Source organism: Berkeleyomyces rouxiae (genome assembly GCF_048999995.1).
Source record: "Berkeleyomyces rouxiae strain 22BRR77 chromosome Unknown BrBRR77_ptg000001l, whole genome shotgun sequence".
NCBI classification, from domain to species: Eukaryota; Fungi; Ascomycota; class Sordariomycetes; order Microascales; family Ceratocystidaceae; genus Berkeleyomyces; species Berkeleyomyces rouxiae.
The window spans coordinates 2,203,252-2,218,446 of record NW_027396491.1 but is presented as its reverse complement, the minus strand read 5'-3'; the positions used below and the strand labels follow the sequence as shown (position 1 = coordinate 2,218,446).

The window sequence follows — 15,195 nt, the reverse complement described above, 5'->3', positions numbered from 1 at the left end:
AGTCCTCATGGCCAACTGTTCTTTCGCAACACACACAAGTTTCACCTTGTTTCACCGCCAAAGTCTTGTGTTCATTTCCCTTTAAGCTCTCTCCGCTCGGTCGGCACTACTTCCCGGCCCTCGTCTTGCGTCCTCCCAATGGCTCAAAAGGCGAAGAAAGACCTGGCCAAGGCCAACACCAGCACCCTGAAGAATCTTCACACTCTGTCCCTCATCTTCAACGGCACATTTCTATTCTTGACGCTCACGCTAGTCAAGCGCTCTCTTTTCTACTATGTCATCCTTTCAATTCCCGCCATCATCTGCGAGTTCATCATGGAGAAGACTGGCCGGCCAACCTACGACCCCGTCAATCGCAGTCTGCGCTCTCCCGGCAGCGATCTGACCTCTGCCGGCCTGATGGACTCCATGTTCGATACTATTTGGGTTACTTGGGGCTGCCTGGTCCTGGTGCTCATCTTCGGCAACGGCGCCTGGATCTGCTGGTCTCTGGTCCCGGCTTTCAGCTTGTACAAAGCCTACGGCCTGCTCTCTGCCGGGAGAGCCCTCATGGGTATGGGAAATGCCCCCGCCATGCCCAGCGCCGACAGCGCACCTATTGCGCAGAACCGCAAACAGCGTCGCATGGCTTAAGTCGGGCCGCCCCAGTTTTAACTGACAGGCCAGTGTTCCGTGTGGCGGCAGCGCTATACTAGACCAGCTGCATATAGTTTCTGAATTGTTTTCTTCATCTTCTCCAGCATCCATGGACGACAAGTGTACATGCGTGAATAAAAAAGAATTCCTTACCGTTGGAGCTCGCCACTAGAGAGTCAACATATGCGGCGTCACCACCCCGCCAGTCCACTCGTCAATGAACCTCCGATCAACGTTTCTCAGTAGCACGTGAACATGGTCCAGCGACCTAACACTCTGTAGCGCAGTCCAATTCTTGAACCAAAGCACATTCTTCGCGCCCACTCTTGCTCTAAAAGTTCTCTCAACGAACGCGTCAACGATTGCCCGGCTTCGGGGCGTCATGTCGCCGATGATGGCGTCTGTCTCGATTGGCGTGCGCGTCCAGACGACTACATGTACAATGCCCTCGCCCAGAGCATACGGCCATTCATTGGTTAGTATGCAATAGTCACTCGAGTCCGCAAAGGGAACCTCAGATACACATGTAAATGGCGGCCGGCCCCAGGCTGCTGGCAGCCGGTGTTGCAGGAGATACTCCATGACCGAACCGTAGACTTCTCGCGTATCCTGACCCCATTTGACGTAGCGCTTCAGCTCGGACGGTGTTCGCTGGAGGCCATCTAGGTCATTCTGTGCTGTCATGACATGTTAGCCAGCCCGCTCTTCCGCAGGTGATTGGGCGCCCTGAATGCGCCAGTCCCCCCAGAGCTTGCTTACCTATTCTTTTCTCGAGAGTTTCCCAAGAGAGAGTAGGAAACTCGGCGTCGCTTGCAAATCGAAGAACCCATCGATCTGAGTCTGAAAGCGTGATTTTGGTCATGTCTACGCCGGGAATCACATATCGCGGGTCCGTCTCGTCACTCACGACGGAGATGGTGTATATCAGAGACAAGGCGTTACCCATTGTGAAAGGATGAAGTGAGAGTAACCAAAAAAAAAAAAAAAAAGAAGCTGAATAGTGACAATCTAAGTTCAAGGAGTTATGAGGCAGATTATTCTATAGTGGGAAATCAGTAACGTAAAGCAAGAATAATTTAAAGACGAAGGTTGGACTGAACGTCCTTGGGCTGTCGCTGCCATCTTATAAGTTGCCTGTCTAGATCATAGCTTAAGACAGGCTTGCAAGTGGTTGGCATGGCAACCGAATTGTAAACGCATGTTCAACCACAACTTGTCTTTGAGCAAAGAATGAAATGGGTGTCTTTTCTTATGAGAGGACGCCAGCGTCGAAAAAAGAAGAGTTTCACACAGGAAGAGCTTGGAAAAGCCAGGCTCAAACATGGGGTCATATGAATACGGATCAAGAGATGTAGTGATTAGTGATATTCACTTTAGGGTTACCAACACGCCAGGGTTGGTTTTGACTTCGAACTCCTCATGTCAAACACATCTCGTAGATTTTTCTGAACATTTTCTGTTTTACTCGCGCATATAAAGATGGGAGATTTAATGTGATGTGATACAGTCGTATACAATGAAAGTTGTATAAATAGAGTCAAAAGAAGAAAAAGAAATACTTGAAATGGTATAACGTGTATGTGTGTGTAAATGTATGCCTTTATAACGTAGACAGCCCAAGAGAAGGCAAACGAGAAGAGGCCGACAGTTGACTCAATAGATACCCTGTGTTCTGTACTGGAATGTGTCATAGCTAAAAGAAAACCAGAATATTAGTATCCATGCAAGAGCCGGGCTGCCAAGTGCAAGGTGTCAAGAAAAACTTACAGGCGAGTGTAATAGCTGCCGACGGACTTGCCGATAATGTCCGTCTCGACAAAGTTCTCGGCAGCCTCCGCACTAAGCTGCAGCTGGAAGCGCTGACGCAGGGCTGACGTGACCGGGCCGATGCCGACGGCAAAGCAAGGCATCTTGGACTCGGCAGCCATCATGGCCACCAGGTCGATGATATTGTCAGCTGAGCGGCGCAGGGCTATGGTCAAGCGGGTTCGGTTAGTCAGAGGGGGTGCGCGGTACAGACAACGAAGATAAGGAGATGACGCATACCTTGGAATGCTTGTTTGCAGAGCTTCTTGTAGTCGGCAAAGGCCTTGCTTTCTAGCCCGCCAAGCACATCGACGTATTCCTGAGTCAACTTGCACGGCGCAGCCTCGAAGCCCATTGACCCGGGCGAGTTGGACAGCATGAAGCCAAAGTCAATGTGGATGATGTGGCCCTCGCTATCAATCAGGATATTTCCATTGTGCCGGTCCTTGAGCTGAAAGACATATGAAATCACGCTGTACGCGGCGAGTGACCGCTTAAAAGAGTCAACACCGGCCTTGTAAGCCTTGCTCTTGGGCGGTCCAAAGACCTTGATGAAATGGTCTTTCAGAGTCGCAATGCGCCGCTTTGGCGAGGGTTCCATTGCCAGTGTCAGGCTGCGCTTGATCGAGTGCACAGAGACACCGTTAGTGATGGTCTCGATCAAGCCCGACGACTCACCCGTGACTAAAATCTTCATGACCTTGACCCAGACCTTGGTCTTGTTTTCAGCCCAAATCTTTTCACAAGCGCTGATAAGCTGACAGGCGAAAGCCTCTTGCCGGAGATCGGCGCCTGTCTTGATAATGACAGACACAAGATCCCAGTTTTTCATCCAACCGTATGGCGACGACTTTTGAATACGTGCCTTTTTAGCCTGCCACGCTTCTCCAAAGACAGCAGCACTAGGATCATCGCGATCGCCCTTGCCTTGGATACCGCCAGTCTTGAAATCATTCTCCATGCGCGCCTCACCACGTGCAGTGTCAGTGGGTTCGACTTCTTCGTCAAGATCTGCCGGAGTGTCTGAGGCTGACGGCACAGCTGATTTTGCCATAATGGTGTCAAAGGTAGGGCCCTGCTCGTCATTGATGTCGAAGCTCTGTTCTTCAAGACTCTGCATACTGGCAATGATCTTGGCGCGAATGGCTTCGACTTCATGCTTGGGCCGTTTGCGTGTCGTTATTTCCAGTTGTGCAAGCATTTGCGATGCCGTGCGCATGTGTGTGGCAAGTGCAGAAAAGTCAGGCTCGATACCATGGCCGCGCAGAACAGGAACAGAGAGTTGAGGTGTTGGTTGTGGCTGCTTTTGCCGCACTGGACTACTCGATCCAGATGTTGAGTTTCCAGATGACCGGGGAGTTACTGGAAGATCAGGCACAACCGAAGCGTTGGCGCTACCAGACCCAAGAAGCGTATTCCCGAGGATGCTGCTGGTGTCGTCTCCAAACTTACTCATAACCTGAGGCGTCCCTAGATCACCAGACGTTGGCTCAAACACACTGTCCAGAGGTGGTTCTTGAGTATTATTTACGATGGGTGTTCGTGGGGCTTCAGAAAGATCAAAGATTCGCTTCTTGGAACCACTCTCTGACATTAATTCCATCAAGAGTCGTTCGTTGTCCGGAGTAGCGGGGTCAAAGGTAAAATCATCGCGGAGGATTTCAATCATCAGGAGGAAAGGGACCTTTTCGGCGCTGTTTAGTACCGTTGACTCGGCAGGGTTGATGCGCACAATGCGGTGATGCTTGCTTCTCCCGGGAGACCCATTGACCAGTGTTGGCGGGCAGATAACAGGTATATCGATTTCGGCTGGGAGGTCTTGGGCAATGAGCGCAAGTTCGGCGCGCAGCGCGCTGAGGCGAGCTGGTTTGGGCACAGCGACCAAGCGATTGGAGATGTTTTCGAGGGCTGTAAGAAACTGAGTTTCGCTGCGGAAGTAGTGTTGCCGTAGGAGGCGAGTCTTTTGTATGTTGGACAGCTCAATTGTTGACCGCCTACTCTTTGCAAAAGGATCCCGGTGGGTATGGCGACGATGAAGGGCATTTAAGCCTGAGGTCATGGTCATGCTGGCCGAAAGAGGTGTAGAAGGGCGTGGAGGCTGTGGCGAGCGAAGGTCGCCCATGAGAGGAAGCGACGAAGTACTAAAACGGGCTTCTTTTAATGCTAGTTCTAGGTGCTCCCCGGGTTTGCGGATGTCGGTAGGCAATACGCTGTCATTGTTGATGTTAGAGAGGGTTTCTTGGCCAGGCGTATCCAAGCCGAGCGAGTCTGTTGCAGATGGCCGTCTTGCCGTGCTTGGAAAGGCGAGAGCGCTATCCGAGGGACTGGTGATACGAGGCGTATCATGTCGCCTTGATCGAGGACTTGCGGGCCTTGCGGTTGCCGATCGTGTAATGGTGCTTGGCTCACGCGTTTCCGCCGGTTCACCCTTTGGAGGTTTTCTGGCTTGAGCGACAGCCAAGGGGCCGGCCCATTGTGGCAAGATTGGGACGGCTACACTGGCAATCACAAAGCTCGAGAGCACGCTAACGGGAAGGATGTTTTCCCGGATTTTTTCGTAGCGGGCAGCATCGGGGAGACCAAAGACAATGTGTTGAACCTTGTTATATACACGGCGGCAGGTCTGGAAGGCATCGGATTGGGGGTTTGAAGAGAGGTCGTGGAGGTATGTCTGGAAGAACCAGAAGGTCTAGTCAGATATTAGCAGAGGGGCATCTCATGTACAGGGGAACGAAGAGCAGAGGTGTATGAGGGGGGGGTAACAGAAAAAAGAAACAAGGCCAACATACCAACAGGGCAGCAGTCACAGACTCCTCGCACAAGTCCAGCAAGAACTCTTCGAGCGCCATGGACTCGTTGTCCAGACTAATGATCAGATGGCATATTTGCGGCAGGAAGAATTCAATGTCCTCGTAGGGGAACTGGCGGAGCTTGTTACAGAGGACATAGTTGATTCCAATATGGTCGGCATAGCGGCTAAACGGCAGAGAGAGAAAGATTGTGTAAGCGAACATGAGCTCCAAATGAGCTTCAAAAGGCGTGGGCGGGCGGCACAGAGGAGACATACGTCAAGTAGGACACGGGCAGGAACGGATTGGAATTGAAGACGTCCGATTCAATAAAGCGCTGTAGCAGGGTCCACGACATGATGCGCGGAGGGGGTTAAGTGCACCGAGGAGCGGGCGTGGCTATTTGCAAAGAGCGTAGTGGTAGTAGTACAACGGGAGCAGCGTATCGCAAAGCGGACGAATGTGCCAGGCGCCAGCCGGGAGGCAGATGAGACGTGGTTCAAGTTATTGCGCGAAGAGAGCGGTATGTGTTGGGGGTGCCAGGCGAGGCTTGTGGAGGCAGAGTCGAGCATGTACTTTTATACAATTGTTTGATGAATAAGCAGGCGGATGGGAGGCCGAGATGCAGCAAAGGAGCAGGCCAGCGGGAACAGCGGCGGACGGACTCGGTGCTTGGCTGTGGGTGACTTGGGGCCAGGTTCGTAGCGAGCAAGCAATGCTCGGGAATATTCACGATGAGATGGGCAAACAAGCTGGAGATGCCGGTGGGTGGCACTGAGAGAGTGAGAAGAGAAAAAGAAGAGGGTCGGGGACAGCAAAGGGGCAGAAACGACGTCCAGTTATCGGTGTATGAAACAACAAACTGGCTCTAAAATTAGTTATAGTAGCAGGAAACAAAGTCACAGCTTGGCAGCAAAGTATCTGAGCATTGCGAGACTGACAACACCAGCGCGGGCCGAGGAACAACAAAAGAAGACAGCAAAAGAACAAAGTGAGCAAGGCTGTCAGCGCAAGGCGGGCGAATCAGAGGCAGGATCCTGGAGCTGGAGCTTGGGCTCGGGTCGGTCGTTCAGCTTGGCTGGTGCTTCTGCAGCATCGCATGCAATGTCTTGTATGGGTTCAAATGTAGGAGACAAGATGGCCACTAGGTTCTGAGGGATCCAAGCTCTGAAGCTTAATTCTGGCAGATTGTGTCAGCTGTCGCCAGCCGCCAGGCTTCGGGCCAGGTAGGACTGCAACATGGGTTACACAGGAGTTGACATACATTAACCCTAGTTCCAATGACTAATGCTAACTAACTTACTACTAAAACAAAGACACACATGAAAGACACCGATCTCGTCTGACATCGGCATGTGGAAGAGTTGAAACAACAATACACGGGATACTCGTCAACAATCACCAACACCCCACCAATCTCATGACGCCCAGGGTCTGTGATCGCGCAAAAACTTTCCGGCCCGTCTTCTGCGACGGAGACCACCTGGCCGAGAATGCTACACACAAGCACAACGTTAGCTTCCAAGCTCCCACACCCAACCGACATGGACAAGTTTGACTTACATGATAGCGCACACGTTCGCTGCCATCCTGCATGATTTCGACTTCGTGCTGCACGTGGAAGCCAAAAAGCGGCAGCACCCTGGCCCAGACGAACCAGTAGAGTGCGCCGACGAACAGCATGCTGGTTCCCAGCGTAGGTACGACCCAGTAGGGAATATGCTTGAGGTCGTCGTTAGGGACAAACGGCACTGCAAGCGTAAAAAGCAGCGAAAGCGTGTAGAACATGGTGACGGGCGGGTAGTTCCGGAAGGTGGTGCGCGACCTGGCCCATTCTTCGCTTGGCGTCCAGGTGAGGTATAACAGTCCGATGGCGAGGAAGACTATACGCGCACGTGTTAGTGGGCAAGAAAGGATTTCACCCAACGTGATGAGACAGCATGGAAGAGGCTTACGTTTGATCCAGTTGCCACTGTAGATGAAAATGCTGGTGACAAAGGTGTATGTATCGGATGTTGAGGAACCGAGAATCAACACCACAGAGAAAATCCAGTGCAGCAAAATAGCCGTTGAGGGTGCCTGGAACGGCCAATCGCTGGAAAAGAACCGTGAGAAGGGCAAGATGCCCTGCTTGGCCAACTCTTGTTTGACTACGAAGCGAGTGTGAGTACAGAGAATATTGCAAATTAAGGCTTCCTTTTGGATGACGCTGGCGTCTTACCTCGAGGCATGGCAAATGTCTGCGCAAAAATGTTTCCCATGGCGGACATGGCCACAAACACCGGCATGACCTTTGAGCTGAAGTTGCCGGCGCCATAGACAGCCTCGAAGAACTTGGCAGCTAGTATGACGTCCATTTGTGCCATGTCGGCCTTGTTGAACACAGCGAACTGCAATGAAAATAAGGTTAGAAGGGCGTGTCTCCCAGAGCAGCAGCAGTGGCATCCACGTTCTCCAGACTTACATAGGCAACGTTCGCGAGGATGTAGCACACCATGACAATCATGGTTGCCATCGGCGCTGCACGCTTGAGCGTCCTTTCTGGGACTCTGACTTCAGTCAGGACGTAGTTGGCGTTTTCCCAACCACTGTACGAATATAGAACCTGGAGTAGCGCAGTGGCATATCCGGCGGCTGTAGCACTGGTACTCAAGTCGTTCTCAGAGGAGCGCGAAGAGCCACCGTCAAACGAGGAAAAGTTGTGTGGGTCGGGCACTTTGCGGTGGCCGCCAAGAGCCGAAAAGCCGGAGCAAATGACAAACAGGAGGAGAACCAGCTTGAAGGCTCCCAGGCCGTTGCCGATGTAGATACCGGCACGGGGCGTAAATGCGTGGATGCAGCTGACCACTACAAATGAGAGTGTTAGTGTTAATGATCACGAGGATACAGGCTCAGGGCCGCCAAGGGCTGGGACTTACTGGTGACGATGCCCACGGCAATACCACGGTTGGCCCAGCTGCCAATCTTCTCGTCGCCAGTGGCTGCAAAGAGAACATAGCTACTGAAACTGATGGAGTTACTGGTTGAAACGGCAAACAGAACAAACTGCACGGCAAAGATGCAAGTGGCAAGATAGACTGGCTTGCGGTAGACTCGCTCAAGCTGAAGGAAAGGGGTGTTAGCAAGATGTGTTGGCCGTAGGGGGGAACATTGGTGTATGATGGCAGCGTACATAAACTTTCTCTCCACCAGATCGTGGCAGCGCAGTACCAAACTCAAGATAGACGAAGAGACCTATGTTACTGTTAGACAAGTCCGAGCAGCCTAATACTCCGGAAGAGAGGATAGTGTTGCTTACCGGCCATAGTCATGAAGGCTCCAAGGACCCAGAAGATGAGGGCGGCACCGACGCTGTCTGTGCCTCTGATGACAGAGGCTGGGTTACTGAAGATACCAGTGCCCACCATTCGGTTGATGATGAGCAGCGCCGTCGACATGACGCCCAGCTTGCGGTCTATCAAGCATGCGGTCAGTTTGGGGAACGAAGAAACAGACGATAGGGATGGCCGGACGTACCTTCGGGAATCAAGAACTCATCATAATCATCTTCGGCCGCTGTCTCCTTGCCAATTTCCACGCCCACAGGCACCGGCTGGTATGTCTCAATGGACAGGTAGTCGTCTGAGGCGATGGGCCGGAGGTGAACTGCTGGCTCATGCATGGCTCAGGCAGACACGCGGGCGTTATAGGATGTGGGTGATATTGCAGTGGGCAAAGGCGTGGTATTTGCCCAGGTAATAGGATATATGCCAGAAGTGAGACGAGACACTCTTGTGCAGGTAATAGTGCTGTGAAGAGAAACAGAAGCGTGGCACTGGGCAGCCGTTTGTGGTATCACGGGATACGAAACCTAAGGACACAAGAAACAAACACAAGAATAAGCAGCTCGAGGATGGCCTATGTTCGCACAGGCACAAGAAGCGGCCAGGGCCCGGTTAAGTACTGTTGCGGGCTCAGCTGGCTGCAGGTCACACACACTCTCTCTCTTTCTCTGGGGGTGCTCAACCATCCATCTGGTAGCTAGCCCACTATAGCCACATCACACACTGATAGACCTACAGTGTGATAGTGAATGTGTAGGTAGCATTAGCAATATTGCCGTCTAATCTGACTTGTTAGCTGTGCAGAGAGAATGATACACTCGCATTTCCATGGCCGTGGGTAGGCGTTCGCCCCAGTCTGCCTATCGCCCACATGGACAGGGAGTAGCGGATCCTTTCATTCTCTCTTCCCGCGCTCATCACACGGAATAAGCCTGGACATATTGCCAACCAAGACAGGATGGATGGACGAGGAGGACGATAGCCAAAAACCAAGCACCCTGACAGGTCGCCAACCTTGCCCGGGCCATGGCATCCAGGCACGGCGGCATAGCATAATGTCGGCTTTCTACTTCACACGCCTCACACATCCAGTCCCGTATCTCTCACAGTTTCTCTCAGGCACAGACAAAGCCGCCGTGGGCAGCTGGAGATAGGGCGGCCGACGCACACTCGCGCTAGATGCCTCTGCCGCCCCAGCAGGGCGGAATGAAAGCGCTGGGGGTGGCGTACTAGAAAGAAAGAGAGGGGTGTGGTACACGACAAAGGCTCAATGGAGATAGCTTATTCTGGCTGTTGCGAGAAGAGCAATCTGTCATGCTGGGGGGCCAGTCAGTGATTGACAGCGGGTTGATAGGCCTGCGGCCCCGTATCAAATTGCGAAATCTTGCGTGTATCAGGCACAAAACAAAACATGCTTGTTCTCAGATGAGTCTGTTCTGCAGGCCTTGAGCGGGCCCTGATAAAGACTCACGCATACACATACTCGGACGCTGTAGCATAGCATAGCATAGCCACGGAACCCGCAGCCTGTCTTGAATGTGCGCATACCTGCACTGAGGATTGATTGTGCAAATTGTAACATTGTAGTGGCCGGGGTGCAGGCCAATCCCATAGAACTGGGGCGTTCTCTCGTTTCGTTTTGGGTCTACTCGCTTTCTTTCTTTTGGCTGGCCGACTTGCTCCCCGCTCAGCTCATCCTTGGCATCGGATGTGGGAAAGACAGAGCGAGATACGACCAGCCACCAAGTGTAGGATGAGAGAAAACTCGTTCTGCTGGTCGCTCCTACGCTCTGCATGTGGTTTGGCCTATGAGGAGGAGAGAAGCTGCAGATGGGGCGGAGGCTGTACATACATCCAACTTACCTACTTGTCTTGCATCCTGGACCTGTATCCTCCAAAGCTATCATCAGCCGGCCGCCCGTAATGCAGTGCCAGAGGAAGAGAGATAAGACAGCACGACTATTCCCAAGCTAGACATAAAACTCTATCCGTCCCTTTCTCCGCCCCAATGACATCACTGGTTCTTGCAAGCAAAAGCCTTGTCAACTCCCCCTTCCCCGTCTCCAGTCCTGGTCATAGTCCTTCCTGAATTATCTTTTTCTCGCTGCTGCTGCGGAGGCTGCGGTAAGTCCCCCACTCGACAATGTGCATCGTTGGTGGCCATGTGCATCCGCTTTTGCTCGGCTTGGCTCAGAACGTTTGCAGCTTTGCTGATCTGACCCGACCTCATACGGCCGATTTGTTCGGGGCCGTGCTCGTCATGCAACGGAATATATTCCTGTCTGTCTCATGTGTTTCCTGTTTGGCCCCCTCTCCCCCCTCATACTGTAAATGCTTCCTCACCTCCAGGGCCCTTGTTGTCACTCACGTGCGAATCTTTAGCGCGTCTCGAGCACCTAATCCCTGGCGCGCCATCTGGTCCTTGATCTGGCTAATCTCTTGTCTTTGCGCCCGCCTTGCCCTAAGAAGCTTATTCCACTGTTCGGTGAACTGGAGTTGATCTAAAAGAAAAGAAAAAAAGTGGGTAGGAGACTCAGGGTTAGATAAACAGTTCCGATATTGATTCTCAGTGGCCTTGGCTTGGTGGGTTCGTCTGCTATGTCTCTCACACATAAGCCCGCCCCTCGCCCAACGCCTGTACAATAGCACCAGTAGGGGTAGAGACTTACTTGTTTCCCTTTCAAACTCCAACGTCACGACTCGGTACGTCGCGAAGTCATCCTGCTCGTCGGGGTTGATCGCGCGGCCAACCAGCTTCAGACTCGCCGCTTGTGTTCCTTTCCGTTCGTGAATTTTACCCATGACGCCCGACCGGGACCGCCTCATAAGTGCCAAATCATATTGCCGAGCTTTAAGGTTGATTGTGCACGGATCATTAGCGTCCTTTGTCAGTTCAATTTCATCGGTAACTTTGAGAAGAAAAAAGACGTGGAATTGGTTAGCGGCTGCTTGCAACTAGAACCTAGTGGGGGCCTACTCAAATATGGAGAAAGAAACTCACTGTAGCACATGAAGAACCCCTCTGTCCGGCCCAGAAATACCACCAACTTGGACGAGCTGAGTGTCGTCTTTTCGCGAAGCGGACCCGCCAGAACGGTGCCGTTACTCATTACCGAGCCGCCCGAGCCTTCCAGCCTTAGCTTGGAGCGTGGCTCGTGCCAAAGCTGCACACGAAGACTGCCACTGAATGTTTCCTTGGTTGAACTTCTGTTTCGTTGCATTTTCAAAGACCGAATCGACGAGATATCAAGCACTACATCTTCGCCAGTAAGCCTTCCCTGGAAGTCAAGAAGATCTAAAGATAGAATTAACAAAACTATTTCTTATGATTTTCAAGTGGCTGCTTCGGATTGTTCTTACTGTCTGTGGAGGTAAATTTCAAGAGCCAGATTGGTCCTGACTTGGCGCCCTTGCCATTAGAATTATCATGGATTGAAATGACGTTTGTTCCATGTGGTGAGTATGCGTAGTATGGGATCAGGACACCCCCCTTCTCACGGACTGAAAAAAACACATATGTTAGCCTCATGATCTTTGGTTAGCTCCTTGCGCTCGGCATACCTGTCTGTGACTCCGAGTATGACCCAATGTTGACATATACCCGGATCTGCTTTCGACCTTCATCATGGAACACCCTAAGAGCCCCTTCCTTGTATTCACTTCCAACTTTGGCCGAAAGCGCGAGTGCCTTGTAAGGGCTTTCATATATCAACTCCTCTCCGGGAGCCACAGACTCTCGAATGCTGCTGCTCCCCGAAGAAAGAGACCCTTGTCTGTGGTTGAGAGGGATAGGATACATGGTGTCATAAGGCTGCCCTGGGGGGTAGCCTCCAGTCTCAACTACCGGTATCATTCCGTCAGAATCATGGCTGACCACATTTGTCCGGTGAGCTCGTTGGGAGTACTGGGGCCAATGTCCTGAAACTTGTGAAGAGACTTCAGTTGGAGCTGATTCTGTATGTGATAATTCGAGGCCTGAACCACGGCGAGTTTCGAACGGAAGATCTTGGAAGTTGGAAGACTGAGCTGTATCGGGTGAATAAGGCGGGTGGTGGGACTGCGGCAATGAAGACGATGAATTGGCGTTGTGCAATTGTGAGTGATGTTCTTGAAACTGCCGTCGATGGTCGTCATAGTAGTGCTCTTGCGATGAAGAATGCGTCTGGCTATGGCGGTGCCGGATTGAGGGATCGAAGTTGGGGACCGAATAATGTATTGAACTATCAATGGTGCTCCTGTCATGGGGCATGCGTCGTGGAGCCGGTGGGTACGACTCAAGCACTGAAGACTGTGAGGCCATGGTAGGGCTTGCGATAAATGTTGACCCTTGGGTTAGAGTCAACTCGGAAACATTATTGTGCCGTGGTTCGTAGCTCATGTATTGTGATTGTCGCTGTTGTTCCTGGACTTGTTGCTGGTACCGCCGACTTGAAGCGCCCTGTGCAACGTCTGGGCTTTGAAGGCCGTGTGAGTGCCGGTACCGGTGACGCTGGTATTCATTCTGGTGGTTGTAATCATGGTGATCGTGGGTGTGGGTGTGGGTGCTGATGCTCATGTGATCCATATCTCTGCTGAGCTCGTATTCAGAGACAGGGTTGGACTGGTTTCGCTGGCGCTGGTGTTGCTGCTGCTGCTGCTGATGTTGAAATTCCCCGCTGCTTCGGCCGTAATCTGGCCTGTAGTCGTAGCTGGCGAAGTTGGCACTAACAAGATGGCGATAGTCTTCCAGGGTGGACTCTGGCGAGGGCGGAGACTGGAGTACAGATTGTGAAGACACGGAAGGCCGGCGATGGTCCGAGTGCTGGTTAGAGACGCCTTGGGGAACATTAGCCGTTTGAATGGCAGCATGTCTGGGTGGGTTTGAGCTGACTTCCTGAGGCGTGGAGCCGTCTTCAACTTTCTGGACTCGGTAGGTGACACCCTTGGAGTCTTTGAAGTAACTCTCATTTGGGAATGTTGAAGTAGCTGTCATGACGTCAAAGGAAAAGCTAGACATGAATTGGTTCTGGGGCTCAGAGTCCTCATCTGCCGGGTGGTTGTAACCTTGGTTCCACATTCTGGCTGTGGTAGGTGATGTGAAGAGGGCAGGAAGAGCGGAAGACCCGAAGTTGAGGTTGGGTGGGATTTTCGTTTTCGTGGCTTTTATGGTTGTGTGGGTGGTTCCGCAATTGTGCGTAACACTAGCAAACGGTGCGGATCGCGAACAGCAGAAACAAGAAAGGAAAGCGCATGGGTTTTGTAGATGAATTGGCTGTTGCTTATTCTAAAGACAGAGAATAGTTATGCGGCGAGGAAACAGCAAACGGAAGACTTGGGGAAAAGGACGATAGAAAAACCAAAAACGGGAAACTGCTGCAGTTATACGCACGGAAAACCGCATGTGACAAAGCTTCTCTAACCCGACAGATAACTACCCTACCTTGCCTACGCACATAATAACGTAGGTAGGGATCTAACAAGGTGCGAGACGAGTAGACAGACCCCTCTTCTGGCTGCTGGTGTACCGGCTGGCTCATGCTCTGATCTCTCCAATCTCTTCTCTGTGATATGCATATATGCATGTATGCCCATTTCATTTGGGCTACGGCTCAAGAACCCAGTGGCCGCAAGATAAGGAAGGAGCCAGGTGCTGATTTAAGCCGAATCCAGCAGCTGCAGCCCAGCGTGGAAGTGCACCTGCATATTGGGTTTTTTTTTCTCCCCGCGCAAAACGACGTGCCTGGTTATACTAGGTACAGTGCGCATGTACAAGCACAGTATAACTACACGAGTCCCATGCTGCATATTGTACAGTACTACGGCCCCTCCTCGTCATCACCAACAAGAGCCCAAAGCCGGTTTTTCGGGACAAGAAATGACTTACGGGCGCTTGCTGCCATCAAGCTACGTTGAGGTGTGACGTATGTTTTTGTCAGGTCTTTTATATGTTTGTCTGGCCTCTTTCATGCCTTTCTCGATGTTGCCCCGGCCCGTGTGCGTCAATTGCCCTTGCCCTGATGGAAGCCAACACAGGCTGAGACAAGAAGTCTGCCTGTATTCTGCACTGGAAATGCCGCTTCCATTTCCTCCCACTGGAAGCCCTGCTGCCTGGCAAGTCGCATCTCTCTTCGTAAATGCAGCATGTGTAAGCTCATAATTAAACAAAGTCCCTCTGGAACCCGGAGAAGGGAAAGAAAGGCGAATTAGGGCCAAACCCCTTCATCAGGGCTGCCTGCCGATCCCAGCCTTAAACTCAACACCACAATGCTCTGTGGTACAAAAGTCAGTTCGTCAGGGTAGAATAGAGGATGCTTGGATCTTCCGCGTTGCATGGGGGCAAAAGCTTCTTTGTCGTCAGATTGCCAAGATCCAGGACGGATGTGCATACATACAGAACGAGTGCACATGGATGTATAGAGTTGGCTATGATAGGTGTAAGTCGTCAACAAGTGGGCCAAGTTGCTCTAACTCTAACCATGGCATTAGTATGGCCTGTACCACTTTGTTAGGTAATAGAAACAGGCTCAAGTGTGCTAACATGAGCTTGTCTTTCTGCACAGAGACGCTGCGAAATTCCGTCTTCCAGGCACCTGGATCGCCATGATTTTGTTGATGCCTCAGCGACTGCCCTCTTCGACTCGTGCTTGAACGTGGACTTAAAC

General features: G+C 51.9%; 5 protein-coding genes across 5 annotated transcripts; 1 reads left to right on the top strand and 4 right to left on the bottom strand.

Annotated features, from left to right (window-relative positions):
• Positions 1-138: 138 nt before the first annotated feature.
• Positions 139-633, top strand: BROUX77_000643 (uncharacterized protein; the record flags this gene model as incomplete). The annotated part of the gene is made up of 1 exon (XM_073751409.1): positions 139-633. One exon carries the CDS (start codon positions 139-141, stop codon positions 631-633), a length of 495 nt encoding a protein of 164 aa, XP_073608880.1.
• A 171-nt stretch (positions 634-804) lies between these two features.
• Positions 805-1,582, bottom strand: BROUX77_000642 (uncharacterized protein; the record flags this gene model as incomplete). The annotated part of the gene is made up of 2 exons (XM_073751398.1): positions 805-1,313; positions 1,396-1,582. The coding sequence occupies 2 exons, from the start codon at positions 1,580-1,582 to the stop codon at positions 805-807; spliced, it is 696 nt and encodes a 231-aa protein (XP_073608879.1).
• A 707-nt stretch (positions 1,583-2,289) lies between these two features.
• Positions 2,290-5,589, bottom strand: BROUX77_000641 (uncharacterized protein; the record flags this gene model as incomplete). Its single annotated transcript, XM_073751387.1, has 5 exons — positions 2,290-2,329; positions 2,404-2,608; positions 2,683-5,131; positions 5,232-5,418; positions 5,510-5,589. The coding sequence occupies 5 exons, from the start codon at positions 5,587-5,589 to the stop codon at positions 2,290-2,292; spliced, it is 2,961 nt and encodes a 986-aa protein (XP_073608878.1).
• Positions 5,590-6,649: 1,060 nt separating this feature from the next.
• BROUX77_000640 (uncharacterized protein) lies at positions 6,650-8,892 on the bottom strand (the record flags this gene model as incomplete). Its single annotated transcript, XM_073751376.1, has 9 exons — positions 6,650-6,727; positions 6,795-7,114; positions 7,187-7,381; positions 7,453-7,621; positions 7,696-8,078; positions 8,150-8,333; positions 8,404-8,465; positions 8,530-8,685; positions 8,748-8,892. 9 exons carry the CDS (start codon positions 8,890-8,892, stop codon positions 6,650-6,652), a joined length of 1,692 nt encoding a protein of 563 aa, XP_073608877.1.
• A 2,026-nt stretch (positions 8,893-10,918) lies between these two features.
• Positions 10,919-13,610, bottom strand: BROUX77_000639 (uncharacterized protein; the record flags this gene model as incomplete). Its single annotated transcript, XM_073751364.1, has 5 exons — positions 10,919-11,055; positions 11,224-11,463; positions 11,556-11,849; positions 11,915-12,055; positions 12,116-13,610. The coding sequence occupies 5 exons, from the start codon at positions 13,608-13,610 to the stop codon at positions 10,919-10,921; spliced, it is 2,307 nt and encodes a 768-aa protein (XP_073608876.1).
• Positions 13,611-15,195: the final 1,585 nt, after the last annotated feature.